The following is a 25,319-nucleotide window of genomic DNA, read 5'->3' as shown; positions in this document are numbered from 1 at the left end:
GTATCCGCCTGCTGAGTTCCATTTAGGACGTTTCTTACGTTTCCTGCAGGCTGCTGTGGATAAGGGCTTATGTCTGGGTTCCATTAAGGTCTAAATTTCAGCTCTCTCCATTTTCTTCCAGAAGAAATTGGCAGTATTGACAGAAGTTCAGACCTTCTTACAAGGGGTACTCCACATACAACCTCCTTTTGTGCCACCTACGGCACCCTGGTATTTGAATGTAGTGTTGGAATTTCTACAGTCCTCCTGGTTTGAACCTCTGCTGACGGTAGGAGACTAGTACCTCACGTGGAACTCGGTGATGTTACTGGCCCTGGCTTCTGCTCGTTGTGTCTCAGTATTGGGAGCCTTATCATGTAAAGGTCCGTACTTGGTCTTTTACGAGGACAGAACAGAGCTCCGGACTAGATAGCATTTCCTGCCGAAGGTTGTCTCCGCGTTTCACCTGAATCAACCTATTGTGGTTCCGTCGAGTTCTGGTCCTTCTGCTCCTCCGGAGGCATTGGATGCTGTGTGAGCCTTGAAATCTATATCAAGCGGACGGCTCTGATCAGAAAGACTGATTCCTTGTTCGTGCTCTGATGCGCAGAAAAAGGGTTGTCATGCTTTGAAGCAGTCCATTGCTCGTTGGCTTAGGCTTACTATCCAACAGGCCTATGTGTCTGCAGCCTTACCTGTTCCTAAGCCTCTAAAGGCCCACTCTACAAGATCAGTGGGCTCTTCCTGGACGGCTGCCCGTGGAGTCTCGGCCTTGCAACTATGCCGAGCGGCTACCTGGTCGGGGAAGAACACTTTTTTGTTAAGTTCTACAAAGTTTGATACCCTGGCCAAAGAGGATACCCAGCACATTCCCGCCCATTCTGGAAGCTTTGGGACGTCCCCAACGTACTAGATTCCCTAATATTCCTTACAGATGCTAGAGAAAATAGGATTTTAATTAACTACCAGTAAATCCTTTTCTCGTCCATAAGGGATATTGGGCGTTCGCCTCAGTGCGTTGACTTTTCTGCAGGTTCTCCTTTGTGTGGTTACCTGTTCATCTGTTGCTGTTGTTGTTACCAGCCGTTGCTGGTCATTGTATGTTAGTGGTGTGCTGGTATTTAAATCTCACCACTCTTTGTTATCATGTTTTCTTCTCTCATTATGTTACTATCGGCATCAGTTTCAAGAAACCTATCTATAAGGGATCAACCAAAACATTAAACTTTAGAAAAGCTAACTTCAATATGGTGAGACAGGCACTAAAAGACATTGACTGGGAAGTTTTGTTTCATAGTAAGGACACATCGGAAGTGTGGGATGCTTTAAAAGGGTTGCTTGATAGAAATATTCACAAATTCATACCCTTGGACAGTAAACGCAGGAGTACTAACTCAAACCCGTGTGGCTTAATAAGAATGTCAAAGAAGCAATGGATTGAAAGAGGCGTGCTTTTAAAGCATTTAAATCTAATGGAGGGGAGGAGTCATTCCAGTATTACAAGGAATGCAATAAAAGATGCAAAAAAGTAATGAGTAGCTAAAATTGTTAATGAAAAACAAATCGCTTTAGAGTAAAGCCAATCCCAAAAAGTTTTACAAATACATAAACAGTAAAAGGCTAAAAAAGGATAATGTAGGCCCATTAAAAGATGAACTGGGAGCCTTGATAAACGATGACAAAATAAAAGCGGATATACTGATAAGATTTTTTTTCTTCCGTATTCACCAGGAAGGATCAGACAGTGTTAGTAGTGCATAATGACAGTGAAGGTTTTGATTCTTGGCTAGATGCTTGTTTAAGTGAGGAAGTAGTCCTGGAGAGACTCTGCAACATAAACATAAATAAATCACCAGGACCAGATGGTTTTTATCCGAGGGTTATTATGGAGCTTAAGGCACAGCTTGCAAGACCCTTATACCTGTACTTGATTTTCTATAGTTCAATTAAATCTGGTATGGTACCGAGTGATTGGCGTATAGCTGAGGTAGTGCCATTATTAAAAAAGGGATCTTAAAATCATCCTGGGAACGATAGACCCATTAGTTTAACCTTTTATAGTTGGTAAAATATTGGAATGGATTTTGAGGGATAGCATAGAGGATTATCTGTGGAATACTAAGTTTAATAGCAAGAGTCAGCATGGGTTTGTGAGGGACAGATCGTGTTAAACTAACTTAATTAGCTTCTACGAGGAAGTGAGCAATAATCTTGACCAAGGAAAAGCAGTGGATGTGGTCTATTTAGCTTTTGCAAAAGCCTTCGATACAGTGCCTCACAAGAGACTCATCATCAAATTAAGGAAACTTGGCCTAGGAAATACTGTTTGTACATGTATAGGTAATTGGCTGGATAACAGGGTACAATGAGTAGTGGTCAATGGAATGTTCTCCAGCTGGGCATCAGTAGTCAGCGGTATACCACAAGGGTCCGTACTTGGCCCGCTACTGTTCAATATATTTATTAATGACCTAGGAATAGTCCTGTGAAGCACAGTATCAATCTTTGCAGATGATACTAAACTGTGTAAGGTAATTAATTCAGAAATAGATTTGGAGTCTCTACAGAATGACTTATTTAAAATTGAATCCTGGGCGTCTAAATGAGGAATGAGGTTCAATATTGAAAAATGCAAAGTTATGCATTTTGGGATTAAAAACAAACTTGCATCCTATTCACTTAATGGGGAAAATACAGGGGTAACTGTAGTGGAAAAAGATTTGGGGGTGCTCATAGATAATAGGCTTAATAACAGTACACAGTATAAAAATGCAGCGAAGAAGGCAAGTAAAGTCCATGCTTGCATAAAACGGGGTATTGAGACAAGGGACGAGGATGTAATCTTGCCGCTGTACAAATCATTGGTACGTCTGCACCTGGAATATTGTGTTCAATTCTGGGCACCACATTATAAAAAGGATATTTGGGAACTTGAAAGAGTTCAAAGACGCGCTACTAAACTGATTAAAGGGTTAGAGACACTGCAGTACGAGGAAAGGCTAACTAGGTTAAATATGTATACACTAGAAAAGAGGCATCTAAGAGAAGATATTATTAATATCTTCAAATATGTAAAGGGTCATTAAAAGGAGTTAGCAGAGGATTTGTTTATTAATAGAACTCTGTATAGGACACGTGGACACTCACTGAGGTTAGAGGAGAGAAAATTCCGTACAAAACGTAGGAAAGGGTTCTTCACGGTAAGGGCAATAAGGATTTGGAACTTCCTACTGGGGAAGGTAATAATGGCGGACTCTGTAAATGCATTTAAAAACCGATTGGACAGCTTTCTAGCTGAAAAAAGTATCTAAGGCTATAGCATTTAATATATTGACATTAAGTATCTGGGAGTTGTACGAAATATAGTTTACAATTGGTACGAAACCATTACTTCAGCTGGTGCATTATAATGTGCACATCTTAATACAGAATACAGATTGAACCCGATGGGTATTTTGCCTCTTTTCAACCTCAACAGCTATGTTACTATGTCCTTTCTCCTTCGGTCACGTTTTTACCTATAACTGCCTGTGGGAGGGGGCATAGAGGGGAGGAGTCAGCACACCCAGTGAAGAAATTTAAAGTGCACCAGCTACTTAGGATCCCGTCTATACCCCATCGTACTGGATCCCTCATTATCCCTTATGGACTATGAGAAAAGGGTTTACCGATAGGTAATTAAAATCCTATTTTTATAGTAAAATAAACAATAAAACTGGAGTTGGCCTTTCCCATAAACACTGACGAAAGTTAACATAGGATTGGGAGACTTTGTATGTCTGCAGTCACTGTTACAACGGTCACAAATTGAGATATTAAACGCAAGAAAAAGGGGATCCCCTCCCTCCCTACATACCCCCCCCACCCCCCACCCCTACCATTAAAGTTTTTGTTCCTACGCCCCTGGAGAGAGCTTATACCTGTAAACAAATGTGTTCTTGATAGTGTTTCCTAAAATATCTTCGTTTTAGGGTTAATGGTCTCCAGAATCCTTCAGTCATTGAGTATTAAACAAAATAGTCACAAGTAGTAAGAAATGATGCTAATGTGTGGCTATGCACAATTGTGGCCACAGACTTGCGTATAATATGTTCTTCCTTAAGTAAATGTGTGTGTGATTTTTACAGTATGTGTGCTCCAATTTGTCATGCCGCTGCCCCGTACCCATTGCACTTTTTTTATTTTTTTATTTTATAGGTACAGAGGAGCCTGAGGACTTGGAGACTGAAATACTGGAAGACACCAAAGGAAGTGGAAGTAATGAGTGTCCTGTCAAAGCTACAACTGTTTGGAATGAGCAAACCAAGGAAGAAAGGTGCAGTAGTTACACAGCCCATCACTTGACTCTGTCACATCCCATTGGCTGTTACATAGTTTCTTGTATAAAAGGCAACTTTGTAGTACTAAAGAATCTGCTTATAATGAGCTTTGAGCAAGATTATATTTAAGTATTTAAAATACTTGCCCAAATAATTTAAAACTCCTATGAAAAATTTGTTTGTTCCTTTCAAATTTATATCTGGCTTGTACACGGTTATGACACTTTCCAGGATGGTTCCATTTCAACATCAATATGCTACTGATATATATATATATATATGTGTGTGTGTGTGTATATATAATATATATATATATATATATATATATATATATATATATATACACACTGCTCAAAAAAAATAAAGGGAACACTAAAATAACACATTCTAGATCTGAATGAATGAAATATTAGTATTAAATACTTTGTTCAAAAAATTATCAATGGAAATCAAATTTATTAACCTGTGGAGGTCTGGATTTGGAGTCACACACAATTAAAGTGGAAAAACACACTACAGGCTGATCCAACTTTGATGTAATGTCCTTAAAACAAGTCAAAATGAGGCTCAGTAGTGTGTGTGGCCTCCACATGCCTGTATGACCTCCCTACAACGCCTGGGCATGCTACTGATGAGGTGGCGGATGGTCTCCTGAGGAATCTCCTCCCAGGCCTGGACTAAAGCATCCGCCAACTCCTGGACAGTCTGTGGTGGATGGAGCGAGACATGATGTCCCAGATGTGCTCAACTGGATTCAGGTCTGGGGAACGGGCGGGCCAGTCCATAGCATCAGTGCCTTCGTCTTGCAGGAACTGCTGACACACTCCAGCCACATGAGGTCTAGCATTGTCTTGCATTAGGAGGAACCCAGAGCCAACCGCGCCAGCATATGGTCTCACAAGGGATCTGAAGATCTCATCTCGGTACCTAATGGCAGTCAGGCTACCACTGGCGAGCACATGGAGGGCTGTGCGGCCCCCCAAAGAAATGCCACCCCATTACTGACCCACTGCCAAACCGGTCATGCTGGAGGATGTTGCAGGCAGCAGAACGTTCTCCTTGGCGTCTCCAGACTCTGTCACGCCTGTCACATGTGCTCAGTGAGAACCTGCTTTCATCTGTGAAGAGCACAGGGCGCCAGTGGCGAATTTGCCAATCTTGGTGTTCTCTGGCAAATGCCAAACGTCCTGCACGGTGTTGGGCTGTAAGCCCAACCCCCACCTGCGGACGTCGGGCCCTCATACCACCCTCATGGAGTCTGTTTCTGATCGTTTGAGTAGACACATGCACATTTGTGGCTTGCGGTAGGTAATTTTGCAGGGCTCTGGCAGTGCTCCTCCTGTTCCTCTTTGCACAAAGGCGGAGGTAGCGGTTCTGCTGCTGGGTTGTTGCCCTCCTACGGCCTCCTCCACGTCTCCTGATGTACTGGCCTGTCTCCTGGTAGCGCCTCCATGCTCTGGACACTACGCTGACGGACACAGCAAACCACCTTGCCACAGTTCGCAGTGATGTGTCATCCTGGATGAGCTGCACTACCTGAGCCACTTGTGTGGGTTGTAGACTCCGTCTCATGCTACCACTAGAGTGAAAGCACCGCCAGCTTTCAAAAGTGACCAAAACATCAGCCAGAAAGCATAGGAGCTGAGAAGTGGTCTGTGGTCACCACCTGCAGAACAACTCCTTTATTGGGGGTGTCTTGCTAATTGCCTATAATTTCCACCTGTTGTCTATTCCATTTGCACAACAGCATGTGAAATTGATTGTCAATCAGTGTTGCTTCCTAAGTGGACAGTTTGATTTCACAGAAGTGTGATTGACTTGAAGTTACATTGTGTTGTTTAAATGTTCCCTTTATTTGTTTGAGCAGTGTATGTGTGTATATATATATATATATATATATATATATATATATATATATATATATATATATATATATATATATATATATATATATATATATATATCTCACCACATGCCGTCAATGAAGGATTGTCTAAAGCATTAAATATATTCTGGACATATGACGACAAAGATTTGTTATACTATTTGAATGTCCATCAGTTAACACCTGGAAAACCTTTTACTGTAATTCTAAATTGGTGTATTATTTTTAAGTAATAAATGTTAAAACTGAGTTTTCACCAGGTATTGTTAATCATATTGATGTGATCAACAGTCGTTTTTTGTAGCGCCTTCAAATTTGTATTTTATATATATATATATATATATATATATATATATATATATATATCTCTCTCTCTATCTTTCCATGGACCGGCACTCCCTTTCATTCTCTGATGTGCTCCGGTGCCCTCAGGGATAAGAGAAGTATAACGGAGAATGAATAACTGCAGCATTCGGAGTTTTGAACACAGACGTGTATTTTAAACAATCGCATCAAACTCCAACATTTCGGGGCTTACTCGCTCCTTTGTCAAGGTGAATAACGTTACTGCGCTCCGTGGGCTCAGCGGTACATGGTGCTGCGCTGTGATGGGCGCCCTGAGCCGGCGCCTTAACCCTACACTGACCAGAAAGCCTGTTGGGGTCCTCGGATCTCAGCCAGCACAAAATCCTCAGGCCAGTATAATCTTGAAAGAGCGGGAAGACAGCGCCATTAAGGGGGCGGAGCTTCTCAGAGTGGACCCAGCAGTATTCAGCGCCATTTTCCTGCCTGCAGACACGCTGCCTGTGAACAGCAGTCCCTCCAGAGCAACTCCCAGCTATCTGTACGGTACCAGGGGATTGTAGAAGGGAGGGGAGGCTGTGTATAGACTGTGTCACCTATTTAGGGACACAGTCAGTGCTGGTTAAGGGTCTCCCTATACCTGTAAAGCGCTGTATGTGGGTTGGCTCCAATCTCTGTGTCTCTCTGCCATTCTTGGGGGGGTAAACGTTGTCTGCCCTGTACCTTGTGTGTATGTGGGGTGTGCAAGCAACCATGTCTAGAGACTCTGTCTCATATGCTGCAGAGGGTATATCTTCTCAGTAAGATCCCATCCCATGTAATCAGGATTGCACTGTTGAAGCGCAGAACCCGGCTAGGGAACCGGAGTGGTTAGCCTCTCTTAGGGGGGCTATTGCTCAGATTTCTGAAAGGATTGCAAGGACTGAGCATGCAACTCAGGTATTGCAGTCCTCTATGGCAGTATGGTCCGATATTGCTCCCCCGGGTCCCCCTGCGGTACATTCTCACAAACGTGCTCTTGCACAAATTACGCAGGCTGACACGGATACTGATTCTGACACAGTAGGCGGTGATGGGGATGTGTCAAGGGGGACGGCATCACTTGCTAAGGGGGTGCAGTTGATGATTGAGGCCATGCGGCATGTGTTAAATATTTCTGGCACACCACCTGAGCAAGTTGAGGAGGCTTTTTTCACAGACAGCGAGAAAGCCCTTCTCACCGTCCCTGCTTCTAAGGAATTAAATGTCATTTTTGAAAAGGCCTTGGAAAACTCGGAGAAAAAATTCCAGATTCGTAAAAGGGTTCTGGTTGCTTTTCCCTTCCCGGAGGACGATAGGAAAAAATGGGAGTCCCTGCGTATAGTTGACGTCTCTGTTTCCAGGCTGTCAAAACAAGTGGTTTTGCCTGTCCCGGGATCTACCGCGTTGAAAGACCCGGCGGATCGCAAGGTTGATGCTATGCTCAAATCCATATACACGGCTTCAGGGGCGATACTGCAGCCTACTATTGCCTGTGTATGGATTTCAAAAGCAATAGCAAAGTGGTCAGTCACTCTGCAGGAGGACTTGACTACGATGGATAAAGGTGACGTTGATTTAGTTTTACGTAACATACAGTAATCTGCAGGGTTTCTGGTGGAATCCATGAAGGATTGGGGTTCCATGGCTGCGGGGATCTCCTCCATGTCCGTCTTGGCTCGCAGGGGTCTCTGGCTGCGCCAATGCTCTGCGGACGTGGATTCCAGGAAGAATGTGGAGAGCCTACCCTATACAGGTCAGGCTCTGTTTGGGGAGGCGGATGCGTGGATTGCCACAGCTTCAAACTCAAAATGGAGTCTCTGCGAGCGGTTATCTCAGGACTGATGGAGGGGGAGTTCCTGGTGTCCCTGGACATCAAGGATGCGTACCTCCACATTCCCATTTGGTCACCGCATCAGGCTTACCTCAGGTTTGCACTGTTAGACGATCACTATCCGTTTCAGGCACTGCCATTCGGTCTCTCCACAGCACCGAGGATTTTCACCAAGGTGATGGCAGAGATGATGGTTCTCCTCTGCAAGCAGGGGGTGAACATAATTCCGTATCTGGACGACCTGCTGATCAAGACATCGTCCAGGGTGCAGTTGTTAAGATCCATTGCTCGCACGACACATCTGCTCATGGAGCACGGTTGGTTCCTGAACCTTCCAAAGTCTCATCTGGAGCCGACAAAGAAGCTGTCTTTCCTGGGAATGATCCTCGACACGGAGGTGCAGAGGGTGTTTCTACCGGTGGAGAAAGCGTTGGTGATACAAACGATGGTCCGGGATGTCTTGAAGCCGGCGGGTATCGGTTCATCAGTGCATCCGTTTTCTGGGGAAGATGGTTGCCTCCTACGAGTTTCTGCAGTACGGAAGGTTTCATGCTCGGTCCTTTCAACTGGATCTCTTGGGCCAGTGGTCGGGATCTCACCTACATATGCACCAGAGGATACGTCTGTCACCGAAAGCAAGGATTTCGCTACTCCGGTGGCTGCAACTACCTTACCTTCTGGAGGGCCAAAGGTTCGGAGTTCAGGACTGGATCCTTCTAACCACGGATGCAAGTCTAAGAGGTTGGGGAACAGTCACTCAAGGGGAAACCTTCCAAGGAAGGTGGTCAAGTCAGGAATCCATTCTTCCGATAAACATTCTTGGAGCTAAAAGCCGTATACAACGGGCTTCTTCAAGCGGCACACCTTCTACAGGATCAGGCTGTTCAGGTGCAGTCGGACAACGTGACCACAGTGGCCTACATAAACCGACAAGGCAAAACTAAAAACAAGGGCTGCAATGTCAGAGGTGACAAGAATCCTCCTCTGGGCAGAAAGGCATGCTGTAGCGTTGTCAGCAATCTTCATTCCGGGAGTAGACAACTGGGAAGCGGACTTCCTCAGCAGACACGATCTCCATCCAGGATAGTGGGGCCTCCACCCGGAGGTGTTCGAAGAGGTAACCGGTTGGTGGGGGGTTCCTCACATAGACATGATGACCTCCCGCCTCAACAAGATGCTGCGGAGGTACTGTTCCAGGTCGAGAGACACACAAGCAGTGGCAGTGGACGCACTGGTAACACTGTGAGTGTTCCCGTCAGTGTGTGTATTCCCTCCACTTCCTCTCATTCCGAGAATTCTACAGCTTGTAAAAAGACCAAAGGTTCTGGCAATCCTCATTGCTCTGGACTGGCTAAAGAGGGCTTGTTATGCGGATCTATTGGATCTCCTGCTGGAAGATTCAAGGCCTCTGCCTCTTTGGGAGGATCTTCTACTACATGGGCTGTTTGCTTATCAAGACTTACCACGGCTACGTTTGATGACACGGCATGGTAGCTCGGAAAAGGTATTCCGAGCAAGGTTATTCCTACCCTGATGCAGGCTAGGAAGGGGGTAACTTCTAAACATTACCATCGAATTTGGAAAAAGTATGTGTATTGGTGTGAATCCAAGAAGTTTTCTGCGGTGGAGTTTTAATTTGGACGGTTTATCCTTTTCCCGCAAACAGGTGTGGATTTGGGCCTGAGATTGGATTCCACCAACAATTGGCTGTCCTCCCTGAGGTTCAGACCTTTTTGAAAGGGATTCTGCACATCCAGCCCCCTTTTGTGGCGCCAACGGCACCATGCGATCTGGATGTGGTGTTGCAGTTCCTGCAATCGGATTGGTTTGAATATCTACAGGAGGTTGAAATCAAGTTTCTCACATGGAAGGCAGTAACTTTGTTGGTCTTGGCTTCTGCTCGACGTGTGTCGGAATTGGGGGCTTTGTCCTGTTAAAGTCCCTATCTGGTCTTCCATGAAGATAGGGCGGAACTCTGGACTCGTCCACAGTTCCTTCCTAAGGTTGTGTCGGCTTTTCATATCAACCAACCTATTGTGGGGCCAGTGGCTACTGACTCCTCAATTGCTTCAAAGGCCTTGGATGTTGTAAGGACTTTAAAGATTTATGTGAAGAGGACTGCTCTGTTTGTCCTCTATGATCCCAAGAAAATTGGGTGTCCTGCTTCTAAGCAGTCGATTTCTCGCTGGATCAGATTCACCATCCAGCATGCCTATTCTACGGCAGGATTGCCCTGTCCAAAATCAGTTAAGGCCCACTCCACTCGTAAAGTGGGTTCTTCCTGGGAGGCTGCCCGGAGTGTCTCGGCCTTACAGCTTTGCTGAGCAGCTACTTGGTCTGGTTCGAACACATTTGCTAGGTTTTACAAGTTCGATACTTTGACCTCTGATGACCTCAAGTTTGGTCAAGCAGTTCTGCAGGAGCCTGCGCGCTCTCCCTCCCGTTCTGGGAGCTTTGGTACATCCCCATGGTACTAATATGGACCCCAGCATCCTCTAGGACGTAAGAGAAAATAGGATTTTAATTACCTACCGGTAAATCCTTTTCTCGTAGTCCGTAGGGGTGTAGTATGGTATGCCGGTGGTCGGGCTTCCGGCGACCAGCATACCGGCGCCGGAATCCCGACCGCCGGCATACCGACAGCTGGGTGAGCGCAAATGAGCCCCTTGCGGGCTCGCTGCGCTCACCACGCTGCGGGCACGGTGGCACGCTACGCTATCTATTCTCCCTCCAGGGGGGTTGTGGACCCCCAAGAGGGAGAAAATATGTCGGTATGCCGGCGGTCGGGATTCCGGCGCCGGTATGGTGGTTGCCTGGAGCCCGGCCGCCGGCAACCCGAAGACCACCCGTCCATAGAGGATGCTGGGCGCCTGCCCAGCGCTTCTTTATCCTGCAGTGGTTATATTGGTTCAGTACTACCTGGTTCCTAGGTAAGTTCTGTGTGTTCGTTCCTGTTTCCGTACTCTTTCAGCCGTTGCTGAGTTCTCCGGCCTGTTGGCCGGATTTGCCTTGTTGTGTGAGCTGGTATGAATCTCTCCACTATCTATGTAATTCCTTCTCTCAAAGTATGTTGTCTCCTCTGGCACAGTTTCTAGACTGAGTCTGGTAGGAGGGGCATAGATGGAGGACCCAGCCCACACTGTTAAACTCTTAAAGTGCCAATTGCTCCCATGGTACTAATATGTGTACCCCAGCATCCTCTACGGACTATGAGAAAAGGATTTACCGGTAGGTAATTAAAATCCTATTTTCTTCAGTCGGGTGTGGATGTGGGCCTACATCTGGGTTCCATAAAAGTCCAGATTTCGGCCTTGTCAATTTTCTTTCAGAAACAACTGGCGTCTCTTCTTGATGTCCAGACATTCTTGAAAGGGGTTCTGCACATCCAGTCTCCCTTTATGCCTCCCACGGCACCTTGGGATCTCAATTTGATGCTGCAGTTCCTGCAATCAGACTGGTTTGAATTGTTACAGGAGGTAGACGCAAAATATCTTACGTGGAAAACCATCAAACTGTTAGCCTTGGCTTCAGCAAGACGTATGTCGGAGCTGGGGGCGTTATCTCACAAGAGTTCCTATTTAATCTTCCATGAGGACAGAGCTGATCTCAGGACCTCCATATACTCACACTTTATATCCCTTTACTATCACTATTTTTTAGTGTGATGCCCTGGGGGGGTCCTTTGCTGGATCATGTTTGGGGGTTTCCCGCGTTCCGGATGTTGGCCCCATAGTGTTAGGAACCTGCCCGACAAGAGGTAACCTGGACGATTGGTGGGTAGGCCAATATCATTGGCCAACGATATACTAACAACCTGTTATGATTTACCAAATTATACTGTAATGATCGCTTAGTGCATCTGCACCCCCTTTTGTCTGTGTGTACTGATCTCAGGACTCGTCAGCAATTTCTTCCTAAAGTGGTGTCTGCGTTTCACATGAACCAGCTAATTGTGGTTCCGGTTGTTACCGACACCTCTGTTACTTCAAAGTCTTTGGATGTTGTGAGGGCTTTGAAAGGTGTATGTGAAGAGAACCGCTCATCACAGGAAATCGGACTCGCTGTTTGTGCTTTACGATCCCAATAAGATTGGATGTCCTGCTTCAAAGTAGTCAATTGCACGTTGGATCAGGCTCACTATCCAGCATGCTTATTTCACGGCAGGATTGTCGATTCCAAAATTTGTACAGGCCCACTCAACTAGGTTCGTGGTTTCTTCTTGGGCGGCTGCCCGCTGTGTCTCGGCCTTACAGCTCTGCCAAGCGGCTACTTGGTCAGGTTCGAACACGTTTGCAAAGTTCTATAAGTTCGATACCTTGGCTTCTGAGGACCTTCAGTTTGGTCAATCAGTTTTGCAGGACCTTCAGCCCTCTCCCACCCAGTTTGGGAGCTTTGGTACATCCCCATGGTACTAAATGGATCCCCAGTATCCTCTAGGACGTAAGAGAAAATAGGGTTTTAATTACCTACCGGTGAATCCTTTTCTTGTAGTCCATAGAGGATACTGGGCACCCGCCCGGTGCTTCGTTCGTCATGCACGGTTACTTGGTTACAGTAAGTATTGTTGTTTGGTTCAGCTGTTGCTGTTCCTGTTCCAAGTTTGGTTAGCATGGCTTTCCTCTTGTTTATGTGTGCTGGTTCGCAATCCTTTTATATTCACTATCCTTCACTATCCTTTTATATTCTTCTCTGAAAGTATGTCCATCTCCGCAGGTCACTAACAGGTGGGGCTCTACGACAGGACCTGCTGCAACAGGGGCCCTGTCTGTTCCAAGACTTACCGCGGCTGCGTTTGACGGAGTGGCGGTTGAACGCAGGATCCCAGCGGAAAAAGGCATTCCGGGTGAGGTCATTCCTACGCTGATAAAGGCTAGGAAGGACGTGACGGCTAAACATTATCAGGTTTTCCATATGGATAGAGCGGAATTGCGGACCCGTCCTCAATTCTTGCCTAAGGTGGTGTCATCTTTTCATATGAACCAACCTATTGTGGTGCCTGTGGCTACGCGAGACTTGGAGGATTCAGAGTCCCTTGATGTAGTCAGGGCTTTGAAAATTTACGTGGCCAGAACGGCTGGAGTCAGAAAAACAGAAGCACTGTTTGTCCTATATGCAGCCAACAAGGTTGGCGCCCCTGCTTCAAAGCAGACTATTGCTCGCTGGATCTGTAACACGATTCAGCAGATGGATTGCCGTTACCAAAATCGGTCAAGGCCCATTCCACTAGGAAGGTGGGCTCGTCTTGGGCGGCTGCCCGAGGGGTCTCGGCACTACAACTATGCCGAGCTGCTACTTGGTCGGGTTCAAACACCATTGCAAAGTTCTATAAGTTTGATACCCTGGCTGAGGAGGACCTCCTGTTTGCTCAATCGGTGCTGCAGAGTCATCTGCACTCTCCCGCCCGTTTGGGAGCTTTGGTATAATCCCCATGGTCCTTACGGAGTCCCCAGCATCCTCTAGGACGTAAGAGAAAATAAGATTTTAAACCTACCGGTAAATCTTTTTCTCGCAGTCCGTAGAGGATGCTGGGCGCCCGTCGCAAGTGCGGACTACTTCTTCAAGACTTGTATATAGTTTTGCTTACAGAAGGGTTATGTTCTAGTTTTCATCGGTTTTGGACTGTTGCTACGTTGTTTTCATACTGTTAACTGGTTAGTATATATACAAGTTATACGGTGTGATTGGTGTGGCTGGTATGAATCTTGCCCTTGGATTAACAAATATCCTTTCCTCGTACTGTCCGTCTCCTCTGGGAACAGTTTCTCTAACTGAGGTCTGGAGGAGGGGAATAGAGGGAGGAGCCAGTGCACACCCATACCTAAAGTCTTTCTTAAAGTGCCCATGTCTCCTGCGGAGCCCGTCTATCCCCGTGGTCCTTACGGAGTCCCCAGCATCCTCTAGGACGTAAGAGAAAGAAGACTTCAAGGGCCGCAGCACTGTTGATGTCATTTTGACATTCTGTGCTGCGGCTCAATCACCTCCCCAGCAGCACTGCATACTCCTGTGGCAGAGTTCCCGGGTTCTTGCAGCGGAGGCGCACCGCTCATCAGGCAAACCACCGCTGACGCTCTCCAGGATCGCGTGGCTGCATATCAGGGAGGAGGTTAGAGGGCATTGTTATATCAATATTCATACATATTTATATGTAGTTTTACTAGTCCAGTGCAGTTTTATTGTTTATCTGTAACTAGGTGGCTCATCGTGCCCTACGTGCGCTCTTCACACCGGTTGGAAGGCGCTACACCCCCTTAACCGTTGCACGGCCTTGGGGTGTGCAATATTTTTATTATATGGAGTATTACCTCCAAACATAATTTTGTGATTGGTTAAATATTGCACGGACAAAGAGCGTGTGATGGTTAAGGAGCCGTAGCCCCTTGCGACAGTGTGAACAGCGCACGCAGGGCACGATGAATCACCTAGAAGGTGCTGTGGTTGGGGGAGTGGTGGGTGCGGGGGAGACGAGGATCGTAGAGGGGATCCAGGGTTGCTTCGGGTGGGGGAGGACCGGGTTCGGGGGGGGGGACTGCGGATGAAGGAGGGGTGCGAAGGTGCTGTGGTTGGTGGAGTGGCGGGTGCGGGATAGTCGCGGATGCGGGTGGGTGTCTGGGCATGCCGTTGGTGGGGCAGAGAGTCCTCAGCCACCACAATTGGGGTGGGGGGGGTGTTGCTGGTGTGCCGTGGGTAGGGATAGGGCGGTTGCGGGGGTGGCGGAGGGATGGGTGGAGGGGTGCCGCAGTGGTGGAGGGGGCGGTCCCGGGGGTGGGGGGGGTAGGGAGGGTGCAGTGGTGCTGCGGTTGGGGGAGGTGCGGGGTCCTGCGGGTGGGGTAGGGGTGGTTACGGGGGTGCTGCGGGTTTGGGGAGAGTGCCGTGGGTGGTGATAGGACAGTTGGGGGAGGTGCGGGGTCCTGCGGGTGGGGTAGGTGTGGTTGCGGGTTGGGGAGGGGGCGTGCCATGGGTGGTGATAGGGCGGTTGCGGGGATGCCCGGGTGGGGGAGGGGTGGTTGCGGAGGTGCAGCGGGGGGGGAGGGTGCATTGGTGCTGCGGTTGGTGGAAGTGCGGGGTTGCGTGAGGTCTATCCAGCCTAGGCACCGCAGAGGTGACCGTATTGGAGGCACGGCATAGATGACACATGGGGACGCAAAGTCATGACCAGCAGAGCCAGGACACAGTAGCAGAGCTCTCCCGGAGACCGGCAGCGCTGAGACGGGCCATGTGTTGTGCATGGCAGGAAAGGGCGCCACATCACGTTCCGCTCCTCTGGCTGCGTAGGCGGAGGCCCTACACACAGCCGCAGCAGTGCTATCCGACACTGCAATCTACACAGCTGACAGGGGCACTGTGGCTGCATCCGATCCAGGACATTGGCGCAGGGAAAACACACCCAGCAAAGGTACAGAATTTGGTGCCCACTGTGCCCTCCTCACTGGCCCCCACCGCTGTACCTCAGCCACCGTGCACTGACCTCTCCCCGGCACTTACACATAGAAAACTCTGACTTTCCCCCAGCCAGTGTGGGGAGATCTGTGCGAACTGTACACACATTTACCCTCCCTAGTGCCTAGGGTGTGATAGACCTGCCGCAAAGGTTATTTCTAAAACGGTAAACCAAGTTGGTGAAGTGACTTTTGATGTCACCAGGGGAAGGATCTACCCTGGCACTAACCCAATGAGCCACGCCCAACGTTAGCCACACATTCACAGAGTGACAGATGTGGACTATTATATAGGAATTAACTTCTGGATTGTACCTGTGACTGAGTGTGCCTGTAGCTGTTTAGTGGGATTCCATTCTCCTATATCACATATTGCTAGCACTATATCCTGTACCCTGAGGTGCTAGGTGCGTCAGGGTTATATATATATATATATATATATATATATATATATATATATTTCTCTAACGTCCTAAGTGGATGCTGGGGGACTCCGTAAGGACCATGGGGAATAGCGGCTCCGCAGGAGACTGGGCACAAAAGTAAAAGCTTTAGGACTACCTGGTGTGCACTGGCTCCTCCCCCCATGACCCTCCTCCAAGCCTCAGTTAGATTTTTGTGCCCGAACGAGAAGGGTGCACACTAGGTGGCTCTCCTGAGCTGCTTAGTGAAAAGTTTAGTTTTAGGTTTTTTATTTTCAGTGAGACCTGCTGGCAACAGGCTCACTGCATCGAGGGACTAAGGGGAGAAGAAGCGAACTCACCTGCGTGCAGAGTGGATTGGGCTTCTTAGGCTACTGGACATTAGCTCCAGAGGGACGATCACAGGCCCAGCCATGGATGGGTCCCAGAGCCGCGCCGCCGGCCCCCTTACAGAGCCAGAAGACAGAAGAGGTCCGGAAAATCGGCGGCAGAAGACGTCCTGTCTTCAACAAGGTAGCGCACAGCACTGCAGCTGTGCGCCATTGCTCTCAGCACACTTCACACTCCGGTCACTGAGGGTGCAGGGCGCTGGGGGGGGGGGGCGCCCTGAGACGCAATAAAACACCTTGGATGGCAAAAAATGCATCACATATAGCTCCTGGGCTATATGGATGAATTTAACCCCTGCCAAAATACATAGAAAAACGGGAGATAAGGCTGCCGATAAGGGGGCGGAGCCTATCTCCTCAGCACACTGGCGCCATTTTCCCTCACAGCTCCGTTGGAGGGAAGCTCCTTGGCTCTCCCCTGCAGTCACTACACTACAGAAAGGGTTAAAAAAGAGAGGGGGGGCACTAATTACGCGCAGTATTAAAGATACAGCAGCTATAAAGGGAAAAACACTTATATAAGGTTATCCCTGTATATATATAGCGCTCTGGTGTGTGCTGGCAAACTCTCCCTCTGTCTCCCCAAAGGGCTAGTGGGGTCCTGTCCTCTATCAGAGCATTCCCTGTGTGTGTGCTGTATGTCGGTACGTTTGTGTCGACATGTATGAGGAGAAAAATGATGTGGAGACGGAGCAGATTGCCTGTAATAGTGATGTCACCCCCTAGGGGGTCGACACCTGAGTGGATGAACTGTTGGAAGGAATTACGTAACAGTGTCAGCTCTGTATAAAAGACAGTGGTTGACATGAGACAGCCGGCTACTCAGCTTGTGCCTGTCCAGACGTCTCATAGGCCGTCAGGGGCTCTAAAGCGCCCGTTACCTCAGATGGCAGTTATAGACGCCGACACGGATACTGACTCCAGTGTCGATGGTGAAGAGACAAATGTGACTTCCAGTAGGGCCACACGTTACATGATTGAGGCAATGAAAAATGTTTTACACATTTCTGATAATACGAGTACCACCAAAAAGGGGTATTATGTTCGGTGAGGAAAAACTACCTGTAGTTTTCCTGAATCTGAGAAATTAAATGAGGTGTGTGATGATGCGTGGTTTTCCCCCGATAACAACTGATAATTTCTAAAATGTTATTGGCATTATATCCTTTCCCGCCAGAGGTTAGGGTGCGTTGGGAGACACTCCCTAGGGTGGATAAAGCGCTCACACGCTTGTAAGAACAAGGGCTCTACCCTCTCCTGAGATGGCCGCCCTTAAGGATCCTGCTGATAGAAAGCAGGAGGGCATCCTAAAAGGTATTTACACACATACTGGTGTTATACTGCGACCAGCAATCGCCTCAGCCTGGATGTGCAGTGCTGGGTTGGCGTGGTCGGATTCCCTGACTGAAAATATTGATACCCTAGATAGGGACAGTATATTATTGCCTATAGAGCATTTAAAAGATGCATTTCTATATATGTGTGATGCACAGCGGAATATTTGCCAACTGGCATCAAGTCTAAGTGCGTTGTCCATTTCTAACAGTAGAGGGTTATGGACACGACAGTGGTCAGGTGATGCGGATTCCAAACGGCATTTGGAAGTATTGCCTTATTAAGGGGAGGAGTTATTTGGGGTCGGTCTTTCAGACCTGGTGGCCACGGCAACAGCTGGGAAATCCACGTTTGTACCCCAGGTCGCCTCTCAACATGAGAAGACGCCGTATTATCAGGCGCAGTCTTTTCGTGGGCAAGCGGGCAAAAGGTTCCTCATTTCTGCCCCGTGACAGAGGGAGAGGAAAAAGGCTGCAGAAATCAGCCAGTTCCCAGGAACAGAAATCCTCTCCGCCTCTGCCAAGCCCTCAGTATGACGCTGGGGCTTTACAAGCAGAATCAGGCACGGTGGGGGCCCGTCTCAATGAATTTCAGCGCGCAGTGGGCTCACTCGCAAGTAGACCCCTGGATCCTTCAGGTGATATCTCAGGGGTACAAATTGGAATTCGAGACGTCTCCCCCTCGCCGTTTCCTAAAGTCGGCTTTACCGATGTCTCCTTCTGACAGGGAGACAATTTTGGAAGCCATTCACAAGCTGTATTCCCAGCAGGTGATAATCATAGGTACCCCTCCTGCAACAGGGAACGGGGTATTATTCCACACTGTTGTGGTACCGAAGCCGGACGGCTCGGTGAGACCGATTCTAAATCTAAAATCTTTGAACACTTACATACAGAGGTTCAAATTCAAGATTGAGTCACTCAGAGCAGTGATTGCGAACCTGGAAGAAGAGGACTACATGATGCCTCGGGACATCAAGGATGCTTACCTTCATGTCCAAATTTACCCTTCTCACCAAGGGTACCTCAGGTTTATGGTACAGAACTGTCACTATCAATTTCAGACGCTGCCGTATGGATGGTCCACGGCACCCCGGGTCTTTACCAAGGTAATGGCCGAAATGATGATACTCCTTCGAAGGAAGGGAATTTTAGTTATCCCTTACTTGGACGATTCCCTGATAAGGGTAAGATCCAGGGAACAGTTGGAGGTCGGTGTAGCACTATCTCAGGTAGTGTTGCGGCAGCACGATTGAATTCTCAATATTCCAAAATCGCAGCTGATTCCGACGACTCGTCTTCTGTTCTTAGGGATGATCCTGGACACAGTTCAGAAAAAGGTGTTTCTCCCGGAGGAGAAAGTCAGGGAGTTATCCGAGCTAGTCGGGAACCTCCTATAACCGAGCCAAGTCTCAGTACATCAATGAGATGGTTCTGGGAAAAATGGTGGCTTCCTATGAAGCAATCCCATGCGGCAGATTCCACGCAAGAACTTTCCAGTGGGACCTGCTGGACAAATGGTCCGGGTCGCATCTTCAGATGCATCAGCGGATAACCCTGTCACCAAGCACAAGGGTGTCTCTCCTGTGGTGGTTGCAGAGTGCTCATCTTCTAGAGGGCCGCACATTCAGGACTGGGTCCTGGTGACCACGGATGCCAGCCTGCGAGGCTGGGGAGTAGTCACACAGGGAAGGAATTTCCAGAGCTTATGGTCAAGCCTGGAGACATCACTTCACATAAATATCCTGAAGCTAAGGGCCATTTACAATGCTCTAAGCTCAGCAAGACCTCTGCTTCAAGGTCACCCGGAGTTGATCCATTCGGACAACATCACGGCAGTCACCCACGTAAACAGACAGGGTGACACAAGAAGCAGAAGGGCAATGGCAGAAGCTGCAAGGATTCTTCGCTGGGCGGAAAATCATGTGATAGCACTGTCAGCAGTATTTATTCCGGGAGTGGACGACCTCCACCCGGGAGAGTGGGGACTTCACCCAGAAGTCTTCCACATGTTTATAAAACTCGACAAGTATTGCGCCAGGTCAAGGGACCCTCAGGCAATAGCTGTAGACGCTCTGGTAACACAGTGGGTGTACCAGTCAGTGTATGTGTTCCCTCCTCTGCCTCTCATAACCAAGGTACTGAGAATTATAAGATGGAAGGAGTAAGCACTATATTCGTGGCTCCGGATTGGCCAAGAAGGACTTGGTAACCGGAACTTCAAGAGATGCTCACGGAGGATCCGTGGCCTCTACCTCTAAGAAGGGACCTGCTCCAGCAAGGACCCTGTCTGTTCCAAGACTTACCGCGGCTGCGTTTGACGGCAGGGCGGTTGAACGCCGGATCCTGAAGGAAAAAGGCATTCCGGATGAAGTCATCCCTATCCTGATCAAACCCAGGAAAGATATAACCGCAAAACATTATCACCGCATTTGGCGAAAATATGTTGCGTGGTGCGAGGCCAGTAAGGCCCCGACGGAGGAATTTTCAACTAGGTCGATTCCTACATTTCCTGCAAACAGGAGTGTCTATGGGCCTGAAATGGAGGTCCATTAAGGTTCAAATTTCGGCCCTGTCAATTTTCTTCCAAAAAGAACTAGCTTCAGTCCCTGAAGTTCAGACGTTTGTGAAAGGGGTACTGTATATACAGCCTCCTTTTGTGCCTCCAGTGGCACCTTGGGATCTAAATGTAGTTTTTGGGTTCCAAAAGTCACATTGGTTTGAACCACTTAAATATGTGGAGTTAAAATATCTCACATGGAAAGTGGTCATGCTGTTGGCCCTGGCCTGGGCCAGGTGCGTGTCAGAATTGGCGGCTTTATCCTGTAAAAGCCCTCATCTGATTTTCCATTCGGACAGGGCGGAATTGAGGACTTGTCCTCAGTTTCTCCCTAAGGTGGTTTTCAGCGTTTCACCTGAATCAACCTATTGTGGTGCCTGCGGCTACTAGGGACTTGGAGGACTCCAAGTTGCTGGACGTTGTCAGAGCCCTGGAAATATAGGTTTCCAGGACGGCTGGAGTCAGAAAATCTGACTCGTTGTTTATTCTGTATGCACCCAACAAGCTGGGTGCTCCTGCTTCTAAGCAGACTATTGCTCGTTGGATTTGTAGTACAATTCAGCTTGCACATTCTGTGGCAGGCCTGCCACAGCCAAAATCTGTAAAAGCCCATTCCACAAGGAAGGTGGGCTCATCTTGGGCGGCTGCCCGAGGGGTCTCGGCTTTACAACTTTGCCGAGCAGCTACTTGGTCAGGAGCAAATACGTTTGTAAAATTCTACAAATTTGATACCCTGGCTGAGGAGGACCTGGAGTTCTCTCATTTGGTGCTGCAGAGTCATCCGCACTCTCCCGCCCGTTTGGGAGCTTTGGTATAATCCCCATGGTCCTTACGGAGTCCCCAGCATCCACTTAGGACGTTAGAGAAAATAAGAATTTACTTACCGATAATTCTATTTCTCGTAGTCCGTAGTGGATGCTGGGCGCCCATCCCAAGTGCGGATTGTCTGCAATACTGGTACATAGTTATTGTTACCAAAAAATCGGGTTATTATTGTTGTGAGCCATCTTTTCAGAGGCTCCTCTGTTATCATGCTGTTAACTGGGTTCAGATCACAAGTTGTACGGTATGATTGGTGTGGCTGGTATGAGTCTTACCCGGGATTCAAAATCCTTCCTTATTGTGTACGCTCGTCCGGGCACAGTATCCTAACTGAGGCTTGGAGGAGGGTCATTGCGGGAGGAGCCAGTGCACACCAGGTAGTCCTAAAGCTTTTACTTTTGTGCCCAGTCTCCTGCGGAGCCGCTATTCCCCATGGTCCTTACGGAGTCCCCAGCATCCACTACGGACTACGAGAAATAGAATTATCGGTAAGTAAATTCTTATTTTATATATATATATATATATATATATATATATATATATATATATATATATATAAATTATACTGTGTATTTCAGTCACCTCATACCGTTTAAATCCTCTGTATCCTGTATTTACTGTCACATAAATCAGGTGGTTATTTGCAGGTATTGTGTTTGGCTATATTGTACTGTCACGCTCTAGGGCTACATTCCCTATAATGTCTGCCACACAGGGCGGGAAATCCGCAGACGCTTCTGCATCCTTCAGTGCTGGCACCACAGATTTACCTGAGGGGGAAGTGTTAGCTGCTGGTTCACGTGCTGGGTGCCATACACCTCCCAGTCAACCCGCAGCACCTGTGGCCAATCAGGACCCACCTTGAACAGCATTCTCAAGTATGCTGACTACGCTTGTAACACGTCTTACGCCCCCTGTGGGACCTCCTGTGCCATTACAGCCAAATATTGTCCCTGTAGTTAATCCACCCTTGGCGGACACGCTTGTCTACCCAGTTACAACAATTGAATCAATCTTTGTTTAGACTAACCCACGCCCCTCTGAGGCCAAGGGGTCATCTAACCGGGGTATTTCTTCCTCACAATCCACTAATATTTTGGATAATTCTTCCGATGAGGATGGGGAATATACTGATCCGTCAGACACTGATGCAGTTGCATCTGATGAGGACTCTACAACCCAGGTTGATGTTCCTGACCTAGTGGAGGCTATTAAGCTGATTCTACAAATAGATGATGAGATCGAGCCTACTACTACGTCTAAGAAACCTGATAAATTCAAACGTTAGAAGGTTGCTCAAGTAGTCTTACCACATTCTGACCATTTAATTGACATACGTCAGGAATCCTGGTCGTCTCCAGGAAATACATTTTCCCTGTCTAAAAAGATGCTAGCTCTCCCTGCAGAGTTGAGCAACAAGTGGGAAACTCCACTGCCGGTGGACTCTCATGTCGCACGTCTTGTGGTGTCATCTACTCTGCCTGTCACCTCACTGAAGGAACCGATGGATTAACGTGTGGAGGGTTGCCTGAAGTCTATTTTCTCCCTTACTGGTGCTGTACATAGACCCACTATGGCAGCTTCCTGGGCTACAAAAGGAATTGAAGCATGGGTTCAGGCAATTGAGGATGAGCTGCCTCAGGATTTTTCTGACACTGCCAGACAATATCTGTCTTATATTACCACAGCCTCCCACTATATTCAGGAGGCGGCCTCTGATGCAGGTGTAATGGCAGCCAAGGCGTCTACTATGTCTATACTGGCTCGCCGAATTCTGTGGTTGAGGTCCTGGAAGGTGGACCTGGACTCCAAAAAGACCTTGGAGGTGCTCCCTTTTAAGGTAGACATCCTATTTGGGGAGGCTCTGAACAAGATTGTGACTGACTTGGCGACTGTCAAGACTGCGTTTCTCCCAAGTACTAATCCTTCTGCTCCGAAGGCTAAGAGTACCACTTTTCGTTCCTTTCGACCTCCAGGAAAAGCAAAAGGTCAGGCGTACCCGAGACAGGCTCGTGCTTCCAAAACCACTAAGCCCAAATCTAAACAATCCTCGGCCGCCCATCAGCCTACTTCCAAACAAGACAAGCCTGCTGCATGACGGGGCGGGCCTCCCCCGGGGGACCCCAAGGTGGGAGGTCGACTTCTACAGTTCGCCCAGGCCTGGTTAACGACCACTTCGGACGCCTGGGTGCGGGAAGTTGTCTCTCACGGGTACGCAATCTCTTTCAAGAGACGTCCCCCTTGCCAGTTCTGCACGACTGTTATCCCTTCGGATCCGTTAAAAGCACAAGCTCTTCTCTTGGTTGTACAATCCCTCCTGGACACAGGAATGGTAGTGCCGGTACCTCTGTCTCAGAGAGGCAGGGGATACTATTCGACCCTGTTTCTAGTTCCGAAGCCAAATGGGTCCTTCCGGCCTATACTCAACCTCAAATCATTGAACAAATTTGTGAGAGTATCCAAATTCCGTATGGAAACTCTGCGCTCCATTGGCCTTGGAACCCGAAGATGTATGGTATCCCTGGACATACAGGATGCTTACCTGCTCATACCTATTGCTATGTCACATTAACAATATCTGCGGTTTGCTATTGGCAACCTACTTTGTCAATTCCGGGCCTTGCCTTTTGGATTGACCACGGCCCCTCGGATATTCACCAAGGTCATGGCCGTAATGACGGCCCTTCTCCGCAGTCAGGGAATCAGGATCCTGGCGAACTCCCAAGAGGTTCTCAGCAGTCATCTGGAACGGACGGTCCAATTTCTACAGGCCCACGGGTGGCTCATCAACTGGAAAAAGTCCTCGCTGGTCCCTGCTCGGAGCATGGTGCACCTGGGGGTACTGCTGGACACACACAACCAACGCTTGTTTTTGTCTCCAGAGAAATTCCTGAAACTTCAGGACAGGATCAGATATTTCCTCTCTCGCCCAAGAGTGTCGATACCCTCTCCGATGCAATTACTAATCCTCATGGTGTCGGCTTTCGACATGGTAGAGTAGGCTCAATTTCATTCCCGCCAACTGCAGAGGTTAATACTTTCCAAGTGGGACGGCCTGCCTCATCGGCTCAGGTCTCAAATAACCTCATTGACTCCGGAGGTTCGTCTGTCACTGAGCTGGTGGCTACAGGACCAACAGTTGAGCAGGGGCCGTCCCTTCTGGATCTCCAACTGGGTCCTACTGACAACGGATTCCAGTCTGCAGGGTTGGGGAGCGGTGTTGGAGTAACACTATCTCCTGGGTCGATGGACCAGGGAGGAATCTCTCCTCCCCATAAACATTCTGGAATTGCGGGCAGTGTTCAATGCGTTGACATTGGCCCTGCCTCTAGTACAGAACAGGCCCGTCCAAGTACAATCAGACAATGCCACCATGGTGGCGTACATAAATCATCAAGGCGGCACTCTAAGCTGCATGGTGTTCATTCCCGGAGTCCTCAACTGGGAAGCGGATTTCCTTAGTCGTCAGGACGTTCATGCCGGAGAGTGGAGTCTTCATCCGGAAGTTTTTCAACTCCTAGTGGACAAGTGGGGCCTACCAGATGTAGACCTGATGGCGTCTCGACACAATCACAAGGTTCCGGTCTTCGGATCAAGGACTAGGGATCCTCGAGCAGCATTCGTGGACGCACTGGCAATTCCATGGAACTTTCGGCTGCCATACGTGTTCCCTCCATTGTCACTCCTGCCCAGGGTACTACCTGCAGGGTTTATCGATAGAGCATCCTCTTCTGCTTCCTCAACGCCCATACCTCCTCGTTCAGGGCCTTTGTGTCTATCCAGACCTGGCCAGGCTGCCTCTGGCGGCGTGGCTTTTGAAGCTTCACTCCTGAGGGCAAAGGGATTCTCTGAGGCGGTTATTCAAACTATCTTGAAGCCCTGCAAACCGGCTTCTGCACAGATTTATTACAGGTTCTGGAACTCTTACTTCACATGGTGTGCTGCTAAGAATTATGATGCCTATTCGTTCAGAACTTCCAGGCTTTTGGCTTTTCTGCAACAAGGTCTAGATTTAGGC

At 48.2% G+C, this 25,319-nt stretch overlaps 1 protein-coding gene across 3 annotated transcripts in view; it reads left to right on the top strand.

Moving 5' to 3' along the window:
• The window catches only part of NEK1 (NIMA related kinase 1), a 344,019-nt gene that overhangs the window by 245,310 nt on the left and 73,390 nt on the right, over nt 1–25,319 (top strand). For all 3 annotated transcript variants that reach the window (XM_063920623.1, XM_063920622.1, XM_063920624.1), the window contains one exon: nt 4,177–4,294. In XM_063920623.1, the coding sequence (XP_063776693.1) occupies nt 4,177–4,294 (118 nt within the window). The remainder of the gene's footprint in view (nt 1–4,176; nt 4,295–25,319) is intronic.

The sequence above is a fragment of the Pseudophryne corroboree genome, chromosome 1 (genome assembly GCF_028390025.1).
Source record: "Pseudophryne corroboree isolate aPseCor3 chromosome 1, aPseCor3.hap2, whole genome shotgun sequence".
NCBI classification, from domain to species: domain Eukaryota; kingdom Metazoa; phylum Chordata; class Amphibia; order Anura; family Myobatrachidae; genus Pseudophryne; species Pseudophryne corroboree.
The sequence above is the reverse complement of the archived record's forward strand: the minus strand, read 5'-3'. Positions and strand labels throughout refer to the sequence as shown.